At 37.1% G+C, this 19812-nt stretch overlaps 2 protein-coding genes across 2 annotated transcripts in view; both read left to right on the top strand.

Annotated features, from left to right (window-relative positions):
- The first annotated feature begins 181 nt into the window (after positions 1–181).
- On the top strand, positions 182–800 carry LOC129574454 (cathepsin L-like). Its single transcript, XM_055456506.1, has 2 exons — positions 182–360; positions 474–800. Exons 1-2 carry the CDS (start codon positions 271–273, stop codon positions 798–800), a joined length of 417 nt encoding a protein of 138 aa, XP_055312481.1. The 5' UTR covers positions 182–270.
- Positions 801–4018: 3218 nt separating this feature from the next.
- The window catches only part of LOC129574390 (protein N-terminal glutamine amidohydrolase), an 84267-nt gene continuing 68473 nt past the window's right edge, over positions 4019–19812 (top strand). The window contains exon 1 of the mRNA XM_055456372.1: positions 4019–7137. Coding sequence (XP_055312347.1) covers positions 7070–7137 — 68 coding nt within the window. The 5' untranslated portion in view covers positions 4019–7069. The remainder of the gene's footprint in view (positions 7138–19812) is intronic.

Below are 19812 nucleotides of genomic sequence, written 5' to 3'. Positions count from 1 at the left end.
AGTGTACCATACCATTGAAATAATATTTTCAATTCGTTTCATGTTGTTAAATTACTGCATACCGTTGAATGCAATAGCGAAACGAGAAGCGAATCAAATTCGCTTTAACATTCATTCGCTTTGGATATTTATGAATATAAATTCTTATGTTTACATTGGCTAAACTTTATATTGAATTAAATCGTTCACCGATTAACGTTCAATTTAAAGTTCTTGTTTAGATTTGATTGGCTTTTCTTACTGCATTCCAGTGGGCATTCGTTATAAATAATGAAAAAAACTTTAGTTCTTATTTGTGCATGGCTCGTTGTTGTCAACACTTTTACACCCGAAGAGAAGTATGCTTGGGTTAATTATAAGGTATAAAAATGTTCGAGTGATGCGCATTGTTATCTAATTGTTCGAAAACACATTTTGTCTATGCAAAATATACGAATCAAACTGTTTGTTGTAATTCGTACACTCTATTTTAGGCGTTGTATAACAAAGTATATGAAGACAAAGACGAAGATTTAATGCATTTGAGTATTTTCGTGAGGAGCCGAAATCTGATCAATATGCACAATAGGCTATTCAAAGAGGGTATTGTTCCATATAAAATGGCCTTGAATAAATTCTCTGATCTGACGAATACCGAATTTGAAAAAAAGACTAGTCCTCAGAACCAAGAACCAACAAACCCTTCAGATGGAACATGGCCTGATACACCCGTTCCGAACGAAAAGCCGGCGAGTCCAATTGAAATAACACCGATTGATGAACCCGTTGAACCTCCTTCAGTCGGTATACCAGCCGATTGAGCAGTCGGTGCAGCAGTCGTTGAAGCAGAAGAAGGAAGACCTCCTAGCGCTGGATACTAGTTTTCCCCGTGTTTTTTTGGCAACTCCATTCATGCACAACTCATTCAGCTCCTATTCATTAATATGCAATAATTAAAATAGTAACAGCTGTCAGCTGTAAGAAAGCAATATTTGCTTTCCTAAACTTGGTCATCGACGTGATTAGTTGAACTAAATAAAAATGGAGATGTCACCGAAAAGCAAGGGAAAGCATCAATATCAAGTATTAGGGCGCTTTATGTATTTGAAAATGTGATTAAGATTTAACCAAGTTTTAATCTTATGAAACGAAAACAAATAAAAATTCCAACCTTCTCAAGACGAACTTTTCCCCACATGTCACACACAAATTATGTGTTCTAATTCCCTTTAATATCCCCCCGAAACCATTTTTATATTATCAAATATAGTATAGTGTTCATGATCACCTTGGCCAAAGAGCTTAAACTTTACAAGTTGAAATCTTTACCTTCGATTATCGTATATTTCAACGGGTGAGGTGAATTCAAGGTGGAAATTTATCCCTCATCAAAAACTACGTAGATATAAAGTTGTCAATAATGTTCATAGGGTGGTTTGTCTATCACCTATGAACAATTTTTTAAGTGAAGTACGATCATTTAAATGGCTGCTTACAAAAACATCTAAAAATAAAACAAAATCGCCTAAAAAAAATGACGATTTCGTCTAAAGGAAATGGTCTCTTTTTTTAACAAATTCGTCTAAAATCATTTTTATTTTAAATGACAAAATCATCTAAAAATGTGACAATTTTTTTCTTAACAAAATCGGGTTTTAAAATAACAAAATCATCTAAATACGATTTTTCTGGCAAAATTGACAAAAACGTATAAAACCCTCCAAAAACGTCTATTAACAAAATGTTTATTTAAAATGACAATATAATCTAAAACACTCTCAAAAATCAAAAATTCATATGATATTTTCATGCTGAAAAAATCGCCCGAAATATGCCAACAGTGGTTTGCAAATGAAAAAATACTCTCCGGATTGGAAAGCCATCTTCAGTGTATGTCTTATCAAATTCATCGGGTATGGTTTTGATCATATCACTTTTTGGAATCAAACTAAGCTCATATGCAATGTGTTGTGAAAGGAAAAATAAAAATAATCGAATGAAAAAAAAAAATTCGGCAAAATGTGTGATTCTTAAAGTAAAAAATAAAGAAGATATTGAAAAAATTGGGATTTTAGATTATTATTTTGTCATTTCAAATAAACTATTGTTCATAGTCGTTTTTGGCATATTTCAAGCGATTTTTTCAGCATGAAAATATCATATGAATTTGTAATTTTTGAGAGTGTTTTAGATGATATTGTCACTTTAAATAAACATTTTGTCCATAGATGTTTTTGGAGTCTTTTAGATGATTTTGTCATTTTTTCTAGAAAATGTGTATTTAGGCGATTTTGTCATTTTAAACAAACATTTTGTTAATAGACGTTTTTGGAGGGTTTTAGGCGTTTTTGTCAATTTTGTCAGAAAACTCGTATTTAGACGGTTTTGTTATTTTAAAACCCGATTTTGTTAAGAAAAAAATTGTCACATTTTTGGATGATTTTGTCATTTTAAAAAAATTATTTTAGACGAATTTGTTAAAAAAAGGGACCATTTCCTTTAGACGAAATCTTCATTTTTTTTAGACGATTTTGTTTTATTTTTAGACGTTTTTGTATTTAACCCATTTAAATGTTTTCTTCAATTGAAGGAAATTCGAAATTTTCACATACAAATCCAGATATAACACTCAAGTGATGGGAAACATAGCGTTCTGTTGTTCCTAAGTCCCTATCATTTTGATAAAATAATAGGGTAATTTGCCCTTCATATAAGAAGGGAATGCATATATATGCAGGTTTGTCATGGCGTTGAAATGTTTTTTTTTTCACCTGTGCATGCACATTACACATTGCGCAGTGCGCACACAATATAAAGTGAAAATAATGGGTTTTCCGTGACGAATTCCAGTCTCAAAACATCGTCAATCACGATAAAATTTCAAATATGCGATTAATAATCAGCTTCATTTGAAAAAAAAAAATGAAAAATAATTATTCTAAAATCAGGTTTTTGATGCATTGCATGTGCGTGCCTGCGAATTGGGAAAGAGGGTGTGAACAGTACTTAGCGCAAATTAAAAATCGAACGTATTCATTGATGCATCGCAATAATTGGAATGGATCTCGCTCTGAATCGAATCGAATTGAACCAAATTCAATTAAATCAGGTTAAATCCAAATTCCTAACACAGAACGGTTAAACAATACGTTTTTAACCAATTCACTTCACACGTTTGTAAAATGTAGAAACTGAATTGGCATCAAATTTGACCGTTCGGTCGTATCAACTCATCTATATGAATGTTGTATGAAAAAAATGTTGTTGTGTTTCTGTGATAATTGTTTGGAAAAATCGATCTTTTTTTCGCCATTTCGACTTTTGTTCATTCAACACATCTTTTTTCCTTGTTATTTTCGTTCCCTTCAAAACTAAAATTTGGTTTTTGATTCGGAAAAATTCTTAACTCGGTCAAGTTCATTTTATTGATGGACACTATCAATTATGTATTTGTTGTACAATCAAAATAAAGGGAAGAAAATCAACCGAATTACGCCTCATTTGAGTGGTTTTTTTTTTGTTATTTCAGGGTAATTCGTTCTTTCTTAGAACAATTTTGAAATTATTTTTTTTCTTCCTTTTTAATGTCAACTAATTGAGTTTTCGTCGAATTTGTCAAATTTGTCGAGTTGAGTGTGTCATTTCATCCATTTCGAAGAGTAAAGTTGGCCTTTTTGACCACTTTGAGTGAAATAGTGACTAAAAAGTCTCGTACAAATACGCAGAGAGCAAACAATGACTGCGGTTTTAATAAGAAAACCTTTATCTAGATCAGAACTCCCAAAAATAATATAAAACTCTTAAGAAAAAACCGGAAATGAATAAAACGAACGAGTAAAATTGAGTCTCCAACGAAAAAAAAAACCAATTACATATTCAAAACTTGGCGAACAGTGGTTAAATTTCACAATAGTGTCCCACATTGAACGTGAAACTTTTCATGCTGAACTTGGTAAAGCTTCATCGAGATGGCGCCACATTCATCGTCATCGCGAAAGCAATATGTATTCAAGTACTTCGTTTATACCGCAAAATCCGCACACTGAAATGTCAACGATTTGACTGAGCAAATGTCAAGTGTGACAATTGTCGGTAGAACATTCAAAAACCCAATTTTTCTAGTAAACACATGTGCAAGTGACCAGAATCAGTTTGATTGACTATCGGAATTTTGAGTGTAACGACGGATTGTTTTTCAAAAAAAAAATCTCCCAACGAATTGGATGCATTGAACGCGCGTGAGCAACAACAAAACCATAAAACAAACTGGTGTTGCGGAATTGAGTTTAGCAGAGCAGCAGTTGAAGAAGGAAAAAAGAGAATCTCACGCAAGCAGAGTTCTAAATGGAAAATATGCCAGAAGCGCCGACACACATGCTCAGAACCAAATAGCGAACAATACACAACACACAAAAATTGATGTCAAAACGGTGACTTGGCTGTGTTTGGCTGTCTTGCTCTGTGGCTGTGGCTCGGTGTGTACGGGACGAAATATCAACAAAACAGAATCGAATGTGCGTTCCGTGAAGGAGGTTTGTTTCGATTTGCTTTATTTTCCCGTGGTGTGAGCGCGCTCTCTGTGTGTTTGGTGTGTCTCCGTACACACTAAAACTCTAAACACTTTTCGCAATTAAATCGAAAAAAAAAGAAATTCCTTCGACGAAAAGAAGAAAAATCTCTGTCGCTATTTCACTGTGTTTTCCACTCACATCTGTGTGTGTGTGTGTGTATCGGTGAGAGTTGAATACTCTTCCCCCGCCATCCAATCAATTTCATGAGCAAAACGAAAATATCAACAACATTTCATTCACAAAATCTGTTTTGGTGGTCGAACAGCCTTAACGCTCCAGCCGAAATTTAATGGTTTCATTCGATACGATAGTGGAAAACGTAGTGTAACGTAAAATCGAAAACAAACACAAGTGTGAATGTGAATGTGTGTATGTGTGACGAAAATAGGAGGCAACCCTCGGAATGTGCAACAGAATTATTTTGATTTTTTGTCGCTGATTAACATTTCGTTTTGATAAATTGAAAAACACCAATCAATGGAATTGAATTATTGTGATTGAACGTAGTGTGCATAAAATTGTTGACCGAAAAACTAAATCAAAAACGAAAACAATTCCGACCGACATTTGAGATATTAAATTTTATCAATCATATCGAAATTGCATTCAATTGCGAGTGTCAGTGTGTGTATAATTTCAATCGGATAAATTGTGATTTTGAGAACAACAAAAAACGGAAGAGAGAGAGAGAGAGAGAGAACGATAGATAGAGTGAGAGCAGCAACATTTGAATCACGCCAACAATAACAACAAATCATGAGTGAAAACATTTTCCGACACACAAATTAATAAATCAAAGTGCATTTCCGCCGCCACCACCGCCGCCGCTACCGCTGCAGCATCCGATGAGCGCGTTTTTTTCCATCTTTTCTTCAATGAAATACATTTTCACCGTCAGTTGAATTAAAAAGAACAATTTTCGCGGTGGGACAGAAAAAAAAATCCACACTTGCGCGCATTAAACAGCCCACAATTGTCGGTCTGTGCAAAAATTGTGCGGCATTTTTATTAGAATTGTCGAATTGAATTTGATTCCAAGTGGATTCTTGTTGTCGGCTGCTATTATTCGTGGTGGTTGCTGCTGTTGGATTTTACCAAGTCGTCTATTGAAAAAATTGACGTCGGCCGAAAAATTTGCACGAGATCGAAAAGCAAAACACCCGAGAAAACCAGACAGGCTATTATTTGTTGTTGTTTTTTTCTCGCTTCGCTCCTATTGCGTTTGCGACCGTACGGGATCGGTGTCTGTCTGTGTGCTCTTTGTATTTACATTGTGCAATATGCACACTGCAGTGGAACTGGTTGCTTTTTTTCCCATTTCTCTCTGTTGCATCGCATAAGTATGCGTACGCACGTGTAGAGCAAAAAAAAGGCTCTTAATGCGAGACTGTCTCTTCTGTTGTGTGTGTTCGTGTGTTGTAAAAAAAAAACAACAGCCGTTTTCGGTTGTTCGCGTTCGGTCAGTCGGTTTATTTATCGAAATCATTGCATTTCGATCGATTAAACGAAATACTTGAAAGTGGCTTTTTCTCACCCAATATCCTTCTAGAGACGAACAACAATTGAGTAAACAGAGTAGAAAACAATTTGTAAAAAGGACATTGGAATTTCGGAAAAAAACCGGAAAAAAGGGTGAAACTGAAGAAAAATACTATTTCCAATCAGCGAATTTACCTACGTTTGATGAGACTGCAAATAATTCTGGTGTAATTCATAGGAATAATAAATGAATGAATGAGTAAACTCAGAGAGAAATACGGTGCAGAACAAGTCGAGTGTGAAAAAATACAGTCAAACCTGGATCTTAGTTTAAAGCCATAAAAAATTGACATTAAAAACCCGAAGTGAAAAGAAAATTCTCAGAAGAAAATTTGTTGATTTTTCTTCTTCATTTTCCATTAAAATTTGAAGTAAAAAAAAACGTTCAGTAGTTGGACAAATGCATATGGTATCGGTGTTGATGTAATGCCGCATAAAAAGTGCAAAATAGCGTTTTGACGGTTGACACGAAACCCTTTGGTGCGCATCACTCGGACTGCTTTTACAGCAACAAATCCGTGCAAAACCCACTGAATAACATCAAAAATATACAATAAATTTTCAGACAGCTTAAACACAAATGGTTAACAATATTTTCAGTTGAACAACATTGAATTGATACAAATAAAACCCAAAATTTATCGACTCTTCAAAAGGTTTGTGAACTCTGAGCAGAAAAATAAAATCAAAAACTAATAAAAAAAAACTAAACGCTGATGCTTTTGTGATGAACACTTTTAAAACGAGTGTGTAGTTAGACCCCGAAAATATGGAATTTTTGACAGAAAAATCAAATTGAAATTAAAATTGAAATCGAAATCGAAACTGAAGTTGAAGCAAAAATTGAAACGAGGAACAATTGAAAACGATTGAACGAAAGAACGATAAATTTAACAATAGACAACCAAACAACCAACAAGAACAGTAACAACATTGGAACACAATATACGACCGGCCAACAGCGACTCACAACCAACAAAATGTCAAACGATGCGAATATAATGCTCTTTCCGAAAATCACGGAATGCTCATATGTTTCGTGCTATTGGTAAGTGAACCCCATTTTATATTTCAACTCTTTTTTCGTTTTAATTTCCGGTTTTTGGAGCAGACCAATTTCGATTTGAACTGAAACAACAGAAGTAAAATCAAAAATATACACACAAACAAGTCGAGAAAAAAAGAACAACAATAAATCCAAAACAAAAACATAAAAAGAAACAAATGGCGTGTGTGTCGCATGTGGAATGCAAATTGCATTTTTTGTTCGAGTTATGAATCAAAATTTGAAATGCATGGAGTTTGGTTGAATAAATTGTGTTGCCCGAACCCCTTACCACTTACCACTGGTTAGCATTTGATTGAACAACAACAAGCACAAGTGTTGCTTACAAAATACATTCGCTGCATACTCATAGGTGTGCATGTTTATTTTCGCTTTTATTCTATCTTTCTTTCTTTCTCGTTTGCAAAAGAAGAACTTTTCTCTCCTTCTCTCCCTTCGCTTTTCGGTCGAAACGCATTATTCTTGCATTCTAATTAATGTTTATTTCATTTGAATTTTTTTTCGAAAAGCGCAAATATTTTTATTTATAGAGAGAGAGAGAGAGAGAGAGAGAGGGGGGGGAACCAAAGTATACACAGTTTAACACCAGTGTTTGCAAAGAGAGCGTCAGCAGATGATGAACTTTCGTATGAGCGACTAGCAAAAGCGCATCTCACACCAAAAACGATTCGACCTCTTTGTTGTTGGTATTCAAAATGAAGACACGGAATCACACCATGATCTAGATTGTAAACATACACGGGCAACAACGAATCCGCTTCCGTTCTCAATTGAATCATTGCGAAGCTTTCCGTGTTGCTGCCGTTTTTTTTTCGCTTCCGCGTTCTCCGTCTTCTTTCTTCCCTCCTTTCTCCTTCGCTCTCTTGCTCTGTCTCTATCTCGCTTTCGCTCGTTTGCTCCCCCTCTCTCACCCTATCCCAATCTTTCCGCGCGCTCTGGACATGGATCTCTCTTGCCCTCTCTCCATTTCTGGTTCTCACTCACACACAAATATGACATGCAAAACACAACTTGACGCGGGAAAAATGGTTGATTGCAATAAAAATGCAAACGGCGAACCGAAAAAAGTGACGCACCATTGAAAAACTTGTCGAGAAAATGAACAACAAATTGTTTTATTCATAATAAAATATTTTCGGTGAAATATAACGATTAGCTGTGGTTGCTCTATTTTGTAGCTAGGGAATTTCGTGACATCAAACCGATTATTTTATAGTCCATTGTCCTCTTTGGCGAATTTTTTTCATTACGTTCTTTGGTCATGCTCGACAAAAAGGAAAAAAAAAACACATAAACACAGCATAGATTGAATGCAAAGTGCACGAACAAAACGCGGTATGAATTTTTAAGCACTTGAATCCAACCAAATCCAAATCAGTAGAGGAAATGTGGTTTGTTCCGGCCAAACAAGGAAGAAAAAAACAACAAAATCGGTCGAATTTGTCCAACCAAATGCATATTTGTTCAATTAAATTTATCGAACCGAGATAATAATCCGATGGCTATTGGCCATATCACAATTTTCATCCATCGTCGAAACCAAATCGGCTCGCTGATCGGATTGGATTTTACGTGCATCATCGCACACACCACAAATGTCATAATAAAATGATGGTCAATTTTTCTATAACATTGAATCGCATTAATCAAAATATCATTTGTAACCGCTATTTGGCCCAGAGCTACCACCACCATCACTAAACTTGTGCATGGGAATGATACAATCTGTCCTGTCGTACTCATCCCACTGTGCGCTCCTCCCTCGCATCTTATAATTGTGCGCCAACCGCATTCTCTTTTCACTCGAAATCCCATAAATCATACCCATGGATTATTATTAATTATTTCAATGGAAGCACTTTTTTGGGGACCGAACAACGAAACCGCACGTATTTTGAAACCATTTCTATGCAGCAAAACTGGACATATTTTGGCATTCGATGTTTTTCCAAATACACGAGTATATAGTCAACGAGTCGATATGACCCAAAAGTGGTGCGACGCAACAATTTGCAATGGCATGATTGACAATGTGAATTGATGAAATAGACAGTGGGGGAGAGAAAATTGAGTGGAAATTGATTGCAAAAGAAAAGCGGCGGTAATTTGTTGGTTGAAATGGAGCAGGCGACTGGAGAGAGAAAAAGAGGCAAAAGAATTCGATTGTGTATTGTTGAAGAGACTCGCGCGTGCCTAAGGTGCATGATCGTGTTGGCTGGCATTTGGCACATGACACAATTGTGTTGCTAGGAAATGACGGTACACAATAATTAATGAAGTGTTTTTCAATCGAAAAATGCAATGTTGCCTGGTCGATGCTTTTAATTGTTGGCTACTTATTGTAACCTCTTAGCAAGATTCTACCATTTTAATTGATTGATCACATTAGTATATACTCTAGATGGATTTTTCTGGCTGCTTTTTCCATTTTCATCATCAAATTCGAGCAAAACATAAGCACGGGACATGGTGTGAACAATGGACGACAACGACTACGACGAAATGGTTGTGCTTTTTGTCGTATCGATGATTTATTACACCGACCCGGGCAGCCATGCCATTGTAATACTATAGCACTATGCCAACCCCCCCTCCCCTCCGTATTCAGTACTAATGTGGTATGGACTATGGAGTGTTTGGGGCCATCAAGAAACAAACGAAACTCTTGGATTCGCATTTTTATTACATTTTCATGTTTCTGGACATGGATCGAACACACAGACCGATCAGGTTCGGTTGATTTTTATTATTTCGATGTAATAACACATAATTAACAGTCGTAATTAATTTTGTTCACGTTTTTTACATTCTCACATTATGTTCGATTTCGTATCGCTTCATTTTCTTCTCGCCCTCGCGTCTCGCGACTCTTTTTCTTTCTCTTTCGCTCTCACTCTTCCTCGCATGCTCTTTCTCTAACTTTTGTGCTTTTTCTCTCTCTCTCTCGCTCTATCTCTCTCATGCTTCTTCTCGCTGTATTTGCTCTCGTTCGTTCGCTCGCTCGCTCGCTCGCTCATGGCTGCTCGACTACTCAAGGATGCAAGCAAAGTGGCAAACGGAAAATCGAAAACAACAAAAGAAAGATAGAGAGAGATGGAGTTGGGAATTGAGACTTTAATTGCTTTTTTCTCAATGGTTAGTTTTAGTGTAAATCAAGGTTTTCGAAGCGCATTTTCACAAATCGTCAATTGCGTTTCACAATTTATCGTTTCTATTGATTATGTCGTTTTTCATAAACTCAAGTGGATTTTTTCCTCTCTCTCTTAGCTCTTTGCACACCTCAAACCTCTGTCACATCATCACCACCACATCGCTTCTGCCACCACCACTATCATCATCACCGCCATCATCTTGAAATTCTGTAATTTTGACGCAAACAATTGTGCTATGCATCCAATTGCGTTGAACATAAAAAAGCAATCGATTGGCAAATGAGACGGAATTGAGAATGGAGAATTGAAGCGAATTTGATTTTGTACACACTGTGTACGTACACCAACCATATTCTTGATGATTATGCTGATCAAAATAGTTTCAATTTTTTGCAAAATGACAATACGACGCCTCCTACTACGCAGTCATCGGTTTTTTGTTGTTGTGAAATTTCACAACGGACTTCCAGAGACTAAATGGAGAAGAAATACTAGGGAAAAAAAAACTTTTTATTTTTTCTAAATTTGGAATTGAGTCGCTTCGAAAAAAAGTCGCGTTCATTCAAGAAAAAGCGCGAAGAAATGAATTTTTGCAAAAATCCTTCTTTTCAACGAATTTCTCTTGGTTTTCGAAGAAAATAAAGGAATTCTCGGCAGACTTGAATATTTTGAGTTGCCAGACAAATTGAATTTCTTATGTTGTTAATCCCGCTGAACAAGTATGTTGTACGAAAATGGGGACGGGGAAAGTGTATAAATCGTTTGCTGTATGAAAATCTTGATGAATTGGCTCTCATAATTTGGTCAATTTTTCTTCTTCCATTTTCGTTGTGAAGAAAATGACAAAACTTGCATTTGAACGGTAAAAGCGGCTTAGCGCATGGAAGTAAACAATGGCATAAAAACCATCGCATTACGTCAGTTTGTGATGACAAATGGCCACATTTTGAGCATTTTCTTGGCCCAAAATTCGTTGCTTGCATGCCCGTTTGTCGTTGATGGCATTGTTGTGTGTGCGTTTGTATGGCGCGAAATACCACAAACGCGCCACGCCATCGTGTGTAATTGATGGCATGAAATTAAATTAAATTCACATGTAAAAACGCAAAGTGTACGCATAATAAACATGAACGAAAGAGGCACTCACTCATACACATTCTTATGACATAATCTTTGGTCCAAAACTGTGGTCGCACCACCACCCAAAATGCAGCGATGTGGCGTCATCCGTTGATGTTTCGGTTGTTTTCGCACAAACTATCATTCTCTCACTCGTTCTCTTTAGCTCTCTCACTCTACTTCACTCTCGCTCTCTCTCTCTCTCGCTTTGAATCCAGAGTAAACGGAATTGATTGTAAACGGGCTTAGTCAGTTCCAAATTAAGTGCGATTGAAGTAACTGTCAACCAATTGATAAATGAATCAATTTCGTTTTTTTCCCCCATGTCATCCATCTTGACATCCATTACCCAGTTCTCTGTTACTTAACCTCTGGCATCCTTTTTTACAAGTTGCAACCCCGAAAAAAGCACAATTTTCAGTGATTTTGCTTTATTAATCATGGGGCTAGGAAAATAGAAGCGAACAAAAAACACGCATGCCAACAATCAACAAAATTTTTCTTCACAAATGACCAAAAATAAATGTTGTTGTTTTTGTTCGCATTGCAATGATTCGCAAAAAGAAAATAATACGCGTTCACCCTATAATACCGTGTTGATTTCTAGTTAAGCTCTTGTTTTGAGTCACTTAAATCGATGATCTGTTTTCGAAAAGAAAATTATCGAAAGGCAAGTTTTCTATTGGAATGTGAAGAACGAACAACAAATAGGCAACAAAGAAAAAAACAACAACGTGATCGAATGAATAATGAATTTCTATGTTTGGCCTCTCTCTCTCTCTCTCTGCACAATGGAATGAGCGATTGAATGGAATCGTTTCAAGAAAATGGTATATCATCATCAATTTTAAAATTCGTGCATTGAACAACCGTACCAAGAATGGGGGAAAAAAATCAACAACCCATACCAAATGGATTTCGCTCGAAAGGAGTTCACTCCAATGGTGAAGCAATACGTGATCCACTTTTTCCTTCTCCATTCAAACATGAACTGGAAAAAGAATGACAGAAAAAAGTCGGAAGCAAATCAAAACAGCAGCAGCCAGCAGCAACAACAAACTGATATGGTTATCATGGAAAATATTGGAATCGATTTGAAAGTGGCAGGCGAAAACATGTTTGTGTCGACCCAAAAAAATAACAAACGATATGCGCTCGTTGTGTCCGCGCTCGCGAGGAGCATTTATTTATATCATCTTATGCTCAAACTCATCGTTCTCTTATCAACTGCTTCATTCACCATCACCCTATCTTCTTATTCTACATCACCTTTCACCGCCAACTCATCGAAGGCGTCTCCTCCATTCGATCATTGTCAAATTTTATCAAAGAACCCCGCGATGAAGTGCATTTTAAAAATCACTTCCGAAGCCTTTGTGCTCATTACTGGAACACAATTTTTTCCACTGGCTGCTGATTTTCATCCAATTCAATCCCGCGGAATCGATGACATGAAATCGATTTCATGTCACCCGTCGAATATGACAAAGTTTCTACGATCAAAATTCAATATTTCGCCATAAAACAATTTGCAATTCATTTTTCCATAACTCCCCGATCTTTGCTTTTATTTTGCCCAAATTCAACGACGACAGCAGGAGAATGAGAAACATACGCTGAATGAACACAAAACGCAATTTATCACGCAATTGAATTGACAAAGTTTTGCACATAAATGCCAAACTTTTCGATAAAGTCCATTAGTTTTTCCGTTCAATAACTTGTCTATGCCATTCAATTATTTAAAAAGCGTTGCACAGTGTTGCACACCACCAAACAAATCTGCACATATTTGACAGAAAATTATGTCGGCTTTCGGTTGCTGTTGTTTGTGATTAGCGAAAACAAGCAGCAAATCGAATAAATAATTGCATTTCACTTTAGTTATGGCCAAGTTTATCTTCTTTCGTCTCTTCTCGATGGCGATGATATCGATTGACTGAGACACGTAATTCAGTTTAAATGCAATTGATAAGCATTCAAGTGATGAAATCATGCTCTTTGTTTTAATAAAGAAGAAGAAGAATTCTATTGACTAGATCGAGAGGAGAGTAAGTTCATCTGACTTTGTTACGAAAGAGGAGAGTAAGTTTCTTTCGACTCAAAAATGGTTAAAGGCGAGTATGTTCATTTTTAACGGTTTTCCGCGGTTTCCGCGGAACTGATAAGAGATAACAACTTGGTGTCTTCGGCAAAGTTGTAGCACTTAAGGTCTCCTATAACATTGCTGAAGTCAATTATCTCTTATGTCTTATCAGTTCCGCGAAAAGCGCGAAAAATGATAAGAAAAAAAAGTTCTATATAAAATTTGCTTTTTTATGTGCGCGATTTGCGCGCAACTGATAAGAGATAAGAGATAGATGTGATCAGCAATGTTATAGAAGACCTCGAGTACTACAACTTTGCCGAAGACACCATGTTGTTATCTTTTATCAGTTCCGCGGAAACCGTGAAAAACCGCGGAGGCTAGACGGGATGCCAACATACTTCCTTTTAACGCAGATAGAATCAACAGAAATCATACTCTCCTCTTTCAAAATATATTCGAATTTTTTCACATACTCTCCTCCCGATCTAGTCAATAGAATTGACATCATATCAGTTGTCTTTCGACACTCACTTCAAAAATTTCAGCTCATAACATGCTTTGAAAAATGCACAACCCCTGCACCACACTAACAAAACAAAGTAAAACACGAATTTGCGATGAGCGCATTCAGTGAAGTTCATTTCAATTCTTTACGTCGTTAGACGCACTCATGTACGCGACAAATTGAACGCATCAACAATGTTCCGTAATTAAAGAAACATTTTTTACTTATAAAATTGATGTTTATCACGTGCTACGCTCTCACAAAAATCAATTTTGCACATTCGTGACATTTTTATTCTTTTTGTCTACTTTATTAACAAATATAAAAAAGATTCAATAATACATTGAACGATCTGTGTCACAACTTTTGTCACTTGTCTCGTAGCGCTAGAAGTGAGCTGTCAGACGCTTAGATGCAGGACCTTCGGAAAAATGTTGGCCGATTTAAAAGGATTCATGAAGATTCGAATAGATAAGGCTTATTCAACGGGTTGCCATCCCCCAATATCCTATGTCATTAGAAATATTTGTTGCAAAATTGTATGGTTTGGCATTGTATTTGGGATGTGAGAACTTTTTAAACCGATTAGTAATAGTTTTCTATTGAAAATTCGTACACTCTTGCCAAAATCCATAAACAAATGGAATTAAATTAATGAGTTAGGTAGAGAGTCAGAAGATATAGGATATAGAAAGCATCAAAGGCGATATAAATACAAAATATGGAGTTAGATTCACGACAGAGATTATCATGATTCATGAAATAGAGCATAAATGGAAGCAGAAAGTATGAGCCAGAGTAGGTAAGACATAGAAAGAGCAAGGGAGTAAGCGAGTGATGGAGTTCATCACTGATCGGGCCGAACGAATGTAGTCATTCTAAAAAGAAACGAGACACGGGAAATCGACGAGAAACCAAACGTAGAAGCCGAAGAAAAAGAAACGAAAAAGGCGGGAAATCAAAGAGAAAATTGCGCAAAAATGTTGAGAGCAATATGTGTGAGTATTACGCTTATGAATGGATGGGTAGATGTGTAACAGGTGCTTTGTTGGCGCGTCAATGGTGAATGGGTCGGAGTGCTAGCATGCAGCAACTGAACCACAAAATATCAATAATAAGCAACATCAAATGTTAGCGCATAAATGGAATCGAGAGCCATGGAGTGGGTGGGAAAACGAGCAAAATTGACGATGAAATGGCCACCAATAAGCATACATACGTTTTAACATTGCACACAAAACTTGGGTAGCAGACACAGAAAAGGTCACATTGATGAATGGGACACGAACGAAATTTTGTGTTTTTTTTACAAGAACATTCATCGAAGAAATGTATCGCAACGAGGATAGTGTGCTGTCGACTCCAAAAAACACACACACACCGACTGAGTCTTTATGTTGTTGCTTTAGTGAAACAGCTTTAAATTGGTATCGTCCGCTTCTCTCTCTCTCTCTCTCTCTCTCTCTCTCTCTCTCTCTCTCTCTCTGTCTGTCTTCATTGACACACACACTTTCCAGCGCAAATGCCAATTTAGTACGGTTCTATGTTATGTCTCGTGCTTTTGTTGTGTGTGTGAATTCTTTTTATTGGATGTGTGCCGACTTATGTCGTGTAACTGGCAATCTTTAAGCATACAAACAACACCACCACCAATCCCTTCATCGACCTGGCTCTCTATCTCTGCAAAACTTTCAATCGTTATTGTAACAGAGTGCTTTGTGTACGGTGTGCACATTCCGTTCTCCTAACCGTATACGAAGATAAGGAGTTTCCCAGCTCCAAATCGTTCTGGCGAAAAATGTGAAACTAACACGAACATAATCCACCCACCGTCCAACCGAACCGGCTGAACTTTACAACGCCAAAATAAAGGGAATTTTTTTTCTCTATGTATGTGCATTGTTTATTTTCGTGAGCTTGCAGTGTATTCAATTTGCAGGTATCGTGATTGCTCGAATGAGTTGGCCACCGTCATCGTTCGTCCATTCATCGTTTATTGATTGGTAAAACGGCATATGTGCCGTTTCTCATCTATTTCGCATTTATGTTTCATTTCCATTCACGCATCTTCTGTTGTTTGGCGCCCCGCACGGCTCTCGCAATGTTATTGAATTGCTTTCGTTATGTCACAAACCTATTCACTTTGGAGTGTAAGTTTTCTTCGATTTTCTCTCTTTCTCGTTATTCCATTCTCATTCTTGTGCGCTTGTTGCGCCGCATCTGATATTGCAAATCAATTTATATCAATCGTAACGTTCAACATAAATTTCGATACTATAGTTTCTTCTGACAATCAGAAGAAGAAGACAACTATTCCGGTCGTACATGGATTATGCGAAGACAATTTTAAGCGTATAATTTTTGCTGTTGTGATTTTTCTGCGAATTTTCTTCTCTTTTTCTGAGATTTATTCTACTCACATTTGTCGACGAAAAAGACAGAAATGTGTTGTCAAAAGAATCCGAACTATACCGAATAACGAATTCCATGTCGAAAAGAAGAGACTTTTCCGAGAATCGAATCCGAAAGGAGTGTGTGTTCGCTTGAATGGTTTCTTGAAACGAAACTCGCAATTCTCGTTCACAAAAGCAGAAGCCACACTAAACGCTTTCTGTTCAGCAACCGATCGAAATGATTGCATTATTGAATCCGTGCGCTGTTTGCGCTGCCCATTGATGAATACGGTTTTAATCAAAATGATGAGTGCACAACCGTCATTGATTAAAGAGAATAAGGTTGTTTCGATGTGAGTGAAAGAGTGAGAGAGCGAGCGAAAGAGGGAAAAAGAGAAAGAAAAAGAAAGAAAAGCGAAGGAAAGCGGGAGAAAGAGAGCAAAGGAACAAAATACAGCTTAGTGGTGATAGTCTCAATCGTTTTCGCTTGTGATTGATGCGCTTTCGTATGCTACGTCGTACATCGGGTCGCCAAATCCATCGTTCTAAATGCCAGAGCTGCGTGTACAAATCGCGTCGTCATTGTTTAACGACGACGGCAATGGCAGTATGGGCGACAGCAAATACCATTCCATCAAAGTGCTTTCTCTTCAATGCGCTACGATTTACGCTTTAGCCGACAGCTTGACAAACAAACTTTTCGAAATGTTTGTGCGTTGATTTTCGAAATCAGCGACACTTACTACAGAGTGAGACACAGAGAAAATGCGTGCAATCAAGTCACGATTTTCTTGTGACTCAATCTCTTTTTCTTTCTCACGTATTTTGTCGCTGTTGTCTCCCTCTTTGTTTCTCTACTTAAATGCACAAACAGCGGAGATTACTTCGCTCTCTCTCACACTCTCTATTTCTCTCTATCTCTTTCACTCTATTTTTATTTCATCTCTGCATGCACGAACAAGTTAATGCATTCGAACACTAAGACTCTAATCACAACAAGTGTGATTTGAATATCTGAAATAAATGCTTGGCAAACGTTTTGAGAATGGCAATAAAACAAAATTTTGGCGCACGAAAAGAAAAAGACTCGCGTCGCGCGCTTCAAACGTGCATGAATCATGTGCATGGTGTTTCTATCTTTTGGGACCACTGACCCACCGAAAAATAAGTCTCTTTCGGTGAACGACAGAAAATTACTAACAAGCAAAAAATGCCGACGAATGAGCAAAAAATAAACCGTTTGTAAAGATTAGATATGGAATGTGAATGGATTGGTTAACGAAGCGGACAAGATGACATTTTCGTCAAAAGCCATTTTCATTCATTTGCATTCATTTCGGGTGGCGCTGAAACTATGGAAAACGTAATTGAAAACTTGGGCAAACGATAAATACATAGTACAAAATAAATTAATTCATGAAATCAGAACGAGAGACACAGAGGCAGCTAGAGTGATAGGGAGACAGTGAGAGTGTGTGAGAGAGAGAGAGAATGGAGAGATCAAGGGATATACCGTCGACAAATTAAATTGAATTCCATTGAGCGTGTCCTTTTCGATCAACAACAACAACTCTCGGCAGCGCCAACAATTTGATACAAAAATAATGAACGATACAACCAAATGCGGAAATAAAATGATCGATGAAATTGAAAGCAACGAGCTCGACGTGCATCGCACACAATCAAATTAAAATGAGAAGAAGAAGAAGAAGAAGAAAAAAGCACAACTGTCAAATGAAGACACGCTTTTCATTCTACTTCCGTCTTTGGTCCGCTGTAGTTGTGTGTACGAAATAAAGAAGTGCACAACTCACAAACACAAAAGTTTTGACTTAATTTTCATTAAATTTAAATTGGTTTTCCGTCTATTCTCTCTCTCTCTCTCTCTCTCTCTCTCTCGTCCGCTGCTATCAAACGCATCATTTTTCAATTGTAAAGAAATTGGCTGCACTATGATATGGTGAAGAAAAAAAATCCGTCGGAAGCCATTTATTAGCAATATTTTTGCTTGCTGTCGAAACAATACGCCGCTCAATGTTTTTTGAAGCCATCAAAATGCAATCATCTTTCCCGGTTATTCATTCTTATCGGCGCTCGCATTCGTCCACGTTGAATTTTATCAAATTGCATTCAATTGTTGCCATGGCGAAGTGTTTTACGATAGAAAACCGAAAAAAAAACGAAAAGAAAATCTTCAATAACTACTTTTTGCAGATATGAATACTTTTGTGCGTGTGAACAGCATGCTCGGCGCTGTTGTATGTTCGAAGCACGCAGTAAAAGCTGCGAAAAGTGATAAATGCGATTTACACATCCAACGCAATGAACCGGAGTTGGAATTACCCAAACGAATTACGTCTTCATTGTAGCGAATGTCTTTATTTGGACATGGATGGGTCGGTCAGCCATTTATTAGCATATATCCAAATGTGCTAAGTGCTTTGCACACCACACGGCGCTCCCAGCTATGGCCTGTAAATATCGTGAAGGTAAAGCGCAATAACGAACCGGATTCGCGGCGTGGTGCAGAGAACAACAGATAGCAATAAAAGACGCGCCCAGAAGAGAAACATTTCGAAGAAATTGCAAATATTTGTAAAAAGCTACAGATCGCGTAGCTTTCCTCTTATCGTCGTACAAATATTTAAATCCATCATCATCATCTGTGTTTTTTTCTGCTTCTTCTTCTCAAGTTGTTGGAGTAGTTTTTCGATATTTCCGTGTTTAGCTCGATTTTTCGTCGTTTTTTTAAATGCATTTCATTGCTTCGTTTTTTTTTTGTTTGGCCCCATTTTATTTGTGTACTTTAACTACTCCCTATTGAAGTTATTTGCATTTTAGTGAACCGAGATATCATCTGGATTTGGCTCGTATTTGCCATTGCTCTTGAATTGAAACAAAAACATGAACAAAGAAAAAACACAGTTTCACATTTGGGCAGCAGAAAGCTGGTTGGCGTATTCCATACGGGAAGAGAGAGAAAGAGAGAGAGAAAAAAATCGCATTCAACATAAACAACAACAAGAACAATGAAAATCCAACTCGAACAACCAACCATACACATGTTTCAAAATGCTATTTTGAAGGATTCAGGATTCGGCTTTATTGCCACTTCGCCCTCAAAATGACTATGTTCACTTTCCGAGCGATATCATGTGCTTGTTGTCGCTCTCTCTCTCTCTCTCTCTCTCTCTCTCTCTGCACAGATCGGTGCCGTACTTTTGTGGCAATCGTAAATGTGATGTGCGAACATTTCTGTCGAATGAAGCAGAAGGCGAGAGAAAGTTTAAGCGAAATAGAGCAAGAAAGATAGAGAGCCAGAGACAGAGGGTTAGAGCGAGAAGGCGCAAAAGATAGAAGGAGATAAAATTAGAGGTAGACATAGAGATGTCGTGGGAG

The sequence above is a fragment of the Sitodiplosis mosellana genome, unplaced genomic scaffold, assembly GCF_009176505.1.
Source record: "Sitodiplosis mosellana isolate CC-2019 unplaced genomic scaffold, AAFC_SMos_1.0 Smas_scaffold_6162, whole genome shotgun sequence".
Taxonomy (NCBI): Eukaryota; Metazoa; Arthropoda; class Insecta; order Diptera; family Cecidomyiidae; genus Sitodiplosis; species Sitodiplosis mosellana.
This window is presented reverse-complemented; position numbering and strand designations above follow the sequence as displayed.